Genomic DNA, 8,420 nt, shown 5'->3' on the forward strand with positions numbered 1-8,420 from the left:
TCTGTCTTCCGTGGAGTGGCTGGTGGGTTCCAATGGCAGTCTTTTGGGTTAGGAATCAAACATTTAACCACTGTACCAGGAGGGGTCCTTAGTGAATACTGTTGTTAGATGCTGTTAAGTTAGTTCAACCCTGTGTACAACAGAACAAACCCTGGTTGAGCACCTCTCACGATCATTGCTGGGTTTGAGCCCATTGTTGCACCCACTGTGACAATCCACTGAGGATCTTCCTTTTTTTCACTGACCCTCTACTCTACCAAGCATGATGTCTTTCTCCAGGGACTAGTTTCTTCTAATAACATGCCAAAGTATGTAAGATAAAATCTCACCATCCTACTTTCTAAGGCACATTCTGGCTGTACTTTTTCTAAGACAGATTTGTCGTTCTTCTGGCAATCCATGTATATTCAGTATTCTTCATCAACACCATAATTCAAATGCATCAATTCTTTTTCCATCTCCCTTATTCATTGTCCAGCTTTCACACGCCTATGAGGCTATTGAAAATACCATGATTGCAGTCAGGTGCACCTTAGTCCTTGAAGTGATGTCTTTGCTTTTCAACACTTTTTTTTTTTTTTTTTTGCTTTTTAACCCTTTGAAGAGGTATTTTGCAGCAAATTTGCTCGACACAGTACATTGTTTGATTTTTTTGATGGCTGCTTCCATGGGTGTTGATTGTGGAGAAAAATGAAATGAAATCCTTAACAACTTCAATTTTTTTCTCTGTTAATTATGTTCTTGCTTATTGGTCCATTTGTGAGGATTTTTGTGTTCTTTATGAAGAGGTGCAATCTATACTGAATGCTTCGGTCTCTAAACTTTATCAGTAAATGCTTCAAGTCACTTTTAGCATGTCACTTTCAGCAAGTAAGTTTGTGTCATCACAAGTTGCTAATGAGTCTTCATCTAATCCTGATGCCACAATGTTCTTCATAAAATCCAGCTCTCATATTATTTGCTCAGCATACAGACTGAATACCAAACCCAAACCAAACTCACTGCCATCGAGTAGCATCCAACTCATAGCGACCCCTGCTTGGGTTTCTGAGGCAGTATCACTACGGAAGTAGATTGCCCAACCTTCCTTCCAAGGAATGGCTGGTGGGTTTGAACCACCAGCCTTAAAAGGATACAACCTTGACACATAACTTTCCTGATTTAAATCCATGCAGTATCTCCTTGTTCTGTTCAAATGATAGCCTTTTGGTCTGTGTATAGATTCCTCACCAACACAATTAAGTATTCTGTAATCCCTGTTCTTCACAATATTAGCCATAATTTTTTGTGGTTGACACAGTTGAATGCCTTTGCACAGTCAATAAAACACAAATAAACATCTTTCTGGTATTCTTTTCAGCCAAGATCCATCTGACATGAGCAATGATATCTCTTGTTCTCACTCCTCTTCTGAATCCAGTTTGAATTTCTGGAAGTTCCTGTCAATATACTGCTGCAACCACTTTTGAATTATCTTCAGTAAAATTTTACTTGCATGTGATATGTGTTAGACTGGGTTCTCTAGAGAAACAAAAAACAGCAAAGCTTATATATATAAAAAAAGAGAAATTTATCTTAGGAAAATGGTTCACAACCGTATAGAAGCAGGCAAGTCCAAAGTCCCTGGAGCAAACATCAGGTTGGAGGCTTTTCTTAGCTTCCGCAACCACAGGGGCTGAGAAGCTCAAGGCTGGCAGGCAGTACACCGGCTGTTGATTCCAACAAATGACGAATCCAAGATCTCCAGGCTGAATGGTAGACTGCTCACTCAGGGACAGTTGTAGGCAGCACAACAGAATCCCAATCCACAGAAGAACGTCTCTCTTCCCAGGATGTGCCTGGGTATCCTGAAAACAAGCCACACCCCTAGGGAAACTCCCCCTGAACAGACTGGCCACTGAGAACACAGTCATTGGATCCTATCATGGGACAACCACACAGAACTGGGGTCCAGCCAAGTTGACACACAGCTCCAACTATCACATGATATTAATGATATTGTTTGATAATTTCCACATCTGCTGGATCACTTTGCTTTGGAATAGGCACACACATGGATGGATCTCTGCCAGTTGGTTGGCCAGGTACATACTCGTCTTCCAAATTTCTTGGCATAGATAAGTATTACTGTACAGTGTACTACTATTCAGCACTAAAAAGGAGTAAACATTTGTTAGATACAAAAACATGAATGCATCCCTGTTACGCTGAGTGAAAAAAGCCAGACAAAATCAAGTGCATATTGTACGATTCCACTTTTACTCTAGAAACGAAAAAAGTATACTGACAGGAGACAGATTAGTGATTGGCCTAGGGATAGGAGATGAGCCAGGACGGTGGAGAAGGGTCACATAAGAGCAGGATAGGGGAGACGATTGCAGAAGGAACCTGTGCGTGGTAGGAGAGGGAGGTGACGTTGGATGGGAGAGGGAGTGATGTGGGATGAGGGAGGTGATGTAGGAGGGGCGGAGCTGGAGTGTGGCGCTAGCGGTGGTAGGAATGGGGAGGTGGGGCGGTAGATGGAGAAGGAAGAGGAGGGGCGAGTGAGCGGCAGGCGGGGGCGGAGACTCTGCACTTTGCGGCTGGGCTTGGCTCTGCTAAATCCACGCCATGGCGCGCCTGCTCTGCGTGCTCTCTGGCCTGCCGTGGCCAGAGGCTCCTCTGCGGGCAGTGCGGAGCCTTGCGGACAGCGGAGGCCTCTGCTCAAAGGCCAGAAACGGGGACGCAGGTAGGGCGCAGACTTTGCCGCTGCTCTGGCGGCCCGCCTCTTTCCTGCTTTCGGTTTCACATCATTGGCTGAGACTTGTAAGGAGCCCTGATGACCGAGTAGTTAAGTGCTGGGCTGCTATCAAAGGTCAGCAGTTGGAACCCACCAGCCAGCAGTAGAAAGATGTGTCAGTCTGTTTCTTTACAGAAAGATTAACCAAACCAAACCCCTGCAGTGGAGTCCATTCCAACTCCTAGAGACCCTATAGGACAGAGTAGAACTGCCGGATAGGGTTTCCAGAGCTATAAAGTTTAGGGAAAGAGCTGTAGTGGCGCAGTGGTTAAAGCATTTGGTTGTTAACCACATCGGTGAGTTGGAATCCACCAGCCTCTAGACTGTGACAGATGAAATAGTCTGCTTCCGTAAACATGTACAGCCTTGGAAGCCTTATGGGGGCAGTTCTCCTCTGTCCTACAGAATGGTTAAGAGTCCGAATCCACTCGATGGCAGGGGTAGTGTTTAGGGAAGCAGACTGCCGCATCTTTCTCCCTTGTATTCGCTGGTGGGTTGGTGGGCTTAAACCACTGCACATTCACCTAGCAGCCCAGCTCTTAACCAATGCCCCACCAGGGCTCCTTTCCCTGTCATAGCCCCTTTTACACTGTACCCCTCTTTGAATTTATGCATCCTTCCTTCTTTTTACATATAAGATGCAGATAACTCAGAATTTAGTTTCCTGTGGATTTGTTTCCTGCCCTGGGAAAAGTGTGGGCTAATAATCTGTTGTTCCTTTAAACTAATAATCATTATTTGTTAAAGAATTTGGTGTTGGCTGTAGACCAGGGAAAGAATGTGTGTGTGTATGTATGCACGCGCGTGTGCGCGAGCGCACAGCTAAATTTCTTTGACTCCACTGTTTGATTGAGACATATTATTTCACCATTAGGAAAGACCTATGTCAGCTGGCATGGTATTGTAGATATTATTTCAGGGTTGTTTTAGTGCCCCTTTTGGATTGACTTCCTGGGCAGCAGTCCAACTGGCCCACCTCTGAGTCCAAATCTGTGTGTGTCTATTGTAGACATTTAGAAATCTTATTCCACTGGCAACATACCCAGTCATTTGGAACTCTTTCTAGACCCTCCCTGAAGTTTTTTTTAAAAAACAGTGTTAAGTAAATAGCATGCATACCTCAGCAATATTGCAGATTGGGTTCTAGACCTCCACAATAAAGTGAATATCACAATAAAGTGAGTCACACAAAATTTTTGGTTTCCCACTATATATAAAAGTTATGTTTACACTTTACTTTATTAAGTGTGCAATTGTGTTATGAAAGGGAGCTCTGGTAGTGTACTGCCTAAGGCATTTAACTGCTAACCGGAAAGCTGGTGGTTCGAACACACCAGCCACTCCTCAGAAGGAAGATTGGGCAATCTACTTGCGTAGTGATACTGCCTCGCAAACCCAAAGAGGAGTCTCTATGAGTCAGATCCAACTCAACGGCAATGAGTTTGGTTTTGGGAGCTCTGGTGGCATAGTGCCTAAGGCATTTGACTGCTAACCAGAAGGTTGGTGGTTCAAACCCACCAGCCACTCCTCAGGAGGAAGGTTGGGCAATCTACTTTCGTAGTGATACCACGTAAGAAACCCAAGGAGGGGTCGCTATGGCAGTGAGTTTGAGTGTTACAAAAAAGTTTGAAATATTGTGAGAATTACCAGAATGTCACATAGAGACATGAAGTGAGCACATGCTGTTGGAAAAATGGCACCAATAGAATTGTTCCAAGCAGCATTTCCACAGACCTATTTGTAAACAAAACAAAACAAAACAACAACAAAAACCACAGTATCTGTGAAGTGCAATAAAGCAAAGCACAATAAAATGAGGTATGCCTGTAAATAAAGCACTGGTATGTGGAGTTGTAGCTGATGTAGCATGACTTCCTTTCATGGCCTCATAACCTTTTGGTGTCTCTAGTGAGCCAGTAGGAGCTCTGGTGGTGTAGTGCCTAAGGCACTTGACTGCTAACCAGAAGGTGGTAGTTCAAACCCACCAGCCACTCATCGGAAGGAAGGTTGGGCAATCTACTTCCATACTGATACCACCTCAGAAACCCAAGGAGGAGTCGCTATGAGCCGCATCCGACTCACAGCAGTGAGTTTGTTTTTTTTTTGGTTTAGTGAGCCAGTCAGATGACATTTGTTTCAAACCTACTATGTAGCAAGTATGTCACCTGTGATGATACCACAGGTAATAGAAACAGGTCACAGTTGTAGGCTGCTGTTCTCCACATCCCCATTTATAAGATAGTGGTTTTAGTGGAAACTCCTCCTTCCTGTGTGTATGTAGTGCTGTCAGAAGCAGCCTAATGAATTGCCCTGGGATCTGAAGTTCTACCACATTAAAATTTGGCCAGACACCAGTACATAACATGTAACTCAGCAGACCTCCTCTCACGCCCCAGAATTTATTCGAAGGAAGTAATTCAAAAGAAGAACAAAGCACTCTGCAAAGATGTTTTTAACAGCACTTCTTTTAAGAACGGAAACTAGCTATAACCCAAATACTCATCAGTTAAGGAATGCTTAAGTAAACCATGATAGTCCAACACAATAAACTGTTAGGCATTCATTAAAAATGATAAACATATTCTGTGGTTACGGGCTTCAGTGGCAGACAGACTCAAATCTGAGTCTTGGCTCAGTCACTTACTAGATATACATCTTTGGGCAAGTTTTTTAAGCTTGATAAGCTTGAACCTCAAGTTTTTTCTTTATACAATAAAAATCATAATAGAATCTATCCAATAGGATTACTATATGAAATAAATTTGAAAAAATACACAATGAATTTAGTTAAGTACTCAATGTTAATCATAATTACATAAATAAATTTTTTAAAAAAAGGGCAGTACCATTTAACTTACATTATAGCTTTAGGATTAAGAGAGAGAAATTGGGGGAAATGAGGTGTCGGATGTAATAGAGGACTGCTGTTCAGTACTGAGATTTGATAACACTTAAGGGCAGGTTCCCTATGATTTTGCCATCCAGATGGACAAAGAACAAGTTGCAAGAGGGAAGTAAGGAGTGTTCTGGAGAAAATAATCTGTTGTTTCAGGAAAATGTTCTTTCTAGAGATAATCTACTAGGAAACCTTCCAAATATGTGGTTAAAACAATGCAGACACCGTGGTGGGAAAATAGATTAGTTCTGAAGAGTGGAGTGGGCTGGAAATTCTTTGTACAGTTCCTAATAAGCCTAGGTTCCACAGGTATTTATTGAAACAAGACTGTCTCATCTGTGGTAGCCTGGCAGTATACCACCTGTAGCCAGAATGGTTAGCAAAGCCAGAGGAGGTAGCTAGTGGATGACCGTATGACCAAGAGTGGGTTTCCTTAGAAATGAGACTGCCAGGGCCCACCTCATGGAGCATCTGATCAACCAGAAAGACAGCTTGTGCAAATCACAGCAAGCGAAGAGAAAGGAACACAAAGGAATCTGAGTTTATCAAAGCATAATACAAGGTAAAGCTGTATAGCTATCTACTACAATAACAACAGCCACCCCACTTATTGGCTTTTAAATAACATCTTAATGCTTATAAGTCCCAAATTTACATACCCAGTTTGGATTTCTTCTAACTCTAAATTCATATATCCAACTGCCTACTAATATCTCCATCTGGATAACTAATTGGCATTTCCAAATTTAACATAGCCAAAACCAAGCTCCCAAACTGACTCCTCCTGTAGTCTTCCCTATCTTCCAGTACACAGACAGAATACATTCATTAATGACCCATGACCTTGACCCTCGACCCTTTCTTTTATTTCATACCTCACAATGTTCCATCAGCAAATCCTCCAACTTTTCCATCAGAATATATCTAACGTCTGACCCCTCCAAGTACCTCCTCTTCTACCATCTGGATCTAGGTGTCTTCCATCTCTGGCCAGATGACTAAAGAAGCCTCCTAACTGGTTTCCTTGCTTTAGTATTTGCCCTGCTTCAGTTTAATTTTAGTACCTCAGCCTTTTAAATATGTTAGATCATGTCACAGTTCTGCTATGAACCCTCCAAAGACTTTCTCACTCATTCAGAATAAAAGCCAAAGAGCTTATAGTGGTCTTCAAGACCCTAAATTACCTGGCCCCCAATTACCTTTCTGCTAACTATATCCCTGCTGGATCCCACACACTCTGATCTCACTATTCCTCAGACACGTCAGACATACTCCTACCTGCTTTCCCTCTTGCCTATTGTGGTAGTAAAGGTTCTGTATCAACTTGGCTGGGCCTGATTTTGAGTAGAAGGCCAGCTAGATGTAGTTATTCCCCAAGATGAGACTAGTAAGCAACTCCATGATGGAATCTACTGTGAGCAGCTGAGTAGCTGCCTTAGGGAATGTGGTCTGCTTCCAGCATACAAGAAGCAGCTTTGAGAAAGGTCTCGAGCTTTTTGGCACATCTGGATCCTGAATTTGACTGAATCTTCATCTCAGTGGCCTGCCATGTTGTCTCCCAATCTTGAGACTGTTTCTGGACTTGAACTAGTGGCCTGCCATGTTGCATGATAATTTTGGGACTGTGCCGTTTTACTTGTCAATCTTGGGTAAAATTCAGCTGCCTGAATTAAGAGAAGCCTCCAGCTTCAGTGGGCCAGGAGCAAGAGGTAGAGCTTAAGTTCAAGGTGTAGAGGCTTTCACCCAGCCCTGAGACCTGGCAGTTTGAACTTGGACTTCTAGCCTCCTAAACTGTAAGAGAATAAACTCCTGTTTGTTCAAGCCATACGTTTGCAGTATTTTCTATTACAGCAGCACTAGAGAAACAAAACACCTACAATACTCTTCTCCTAGACACTCACATAGCATGTTTGCTCATTTGCTTCAAATCTTTGCTAAAATGTCACCTTCTTAGTAAGACCTTTCCTTACTACTCTGAAATTGTGTGTGTATATGCACATATAAATACACACACATGCACATATATGCACACACATGCACACACATAAATACACACATGTACATACTCATAGATATACATACATACATGTTATGACAGTTTGGAATAGCTAAGGGAGACCAGGAAGCAAGCCGGTGGGGTTTTGAAACAGCTAAGGGAGGACTTGGCAATCTACTTCAATAGAGATACTGCTTCAGAGTAATTGCAATGAGTTAGAACCAGCTTGACGGCAGTGAATTTGTTTTTTTGGAAGGGAGTACAGGAAGTGAGTGGAGCGGTTTAGAACAGCCAAGGGAGATGAATTTGTCAGTTTGTCATACTGTGGTGGCTTCAGTGTTGCTGTGAGGCTGGAGGCTATGCTACCAGTGTTTCAAATCCCAGCAGGGTTACCCATGGTGGACAGGTTTCAGTGGAGCTTCCAGACTAAGACAGACTCAGAAGAAGGAAGGGGCCATCCACTCTGAAAGAATTGGCCAATGAAAACCTTATGAATAGCAGTGAAACACTGATATATTATTGGAAAACTTTATGAATAGCACATTGTCCAATATAGTGCCAAAAGATAAGCCATTCAGATTGGAGGACGCTCAAGATATGACTGGGGAAGAGCTGCCTCCTCAGAGTATTGTTGTTGTTATGTGCCGTCGAGTCGGACCCAACTCATAGCGACCCCTCCTTGGGTTTCTGAGGCAGTATCACTACGGAAGTAGATTGCCCCATCTTCCTTCTGAGGAGTGGCTGGTGGG

The 8,420-nt window shown here is 42.9% G+C and overlaps 1 protein-coding gene across 1 annotated transcript in view; it reads left to right on the forward strand.

Moving 5' to 3' along the window:
- Positions 1 to 2,610: 2,610 nt before the first annotated feature.
- MSRB2 (methionine sulfoxide reductase B2) overlaps positions 2,611 to 8,420 on the forward strand; it is a 26,844-nt gene continuing 21,034 nt past the window's right edge. The window contains exon 1 of the mRNA XM_007936410.2: positions 2,611 to 2,728. Coding sequence (XP_007934601.1) covers positions 2,611 to 2,728 — 118 coding nt within the window. The remainder of the gene's footprint in view (positions 2,729 to 8,420) is intronic.

The sequence above is a fragment of the Orycteropus afer genome, unplaced genomic scaffold (genome assembly GCF_000298275.1).
Source record: "Orycteropus afer afer isolate SDZICR_OR568_19922 unplaced genomic scaffold, OryAfe1.0 scaffold00035, whole genome shotgun sequence".
NCBI lineage: Eukaryota > Metazoa > Chordata > Mammalia > Tubulidentata > Orycteropodidae > Orycteropus > Orycteropus afer.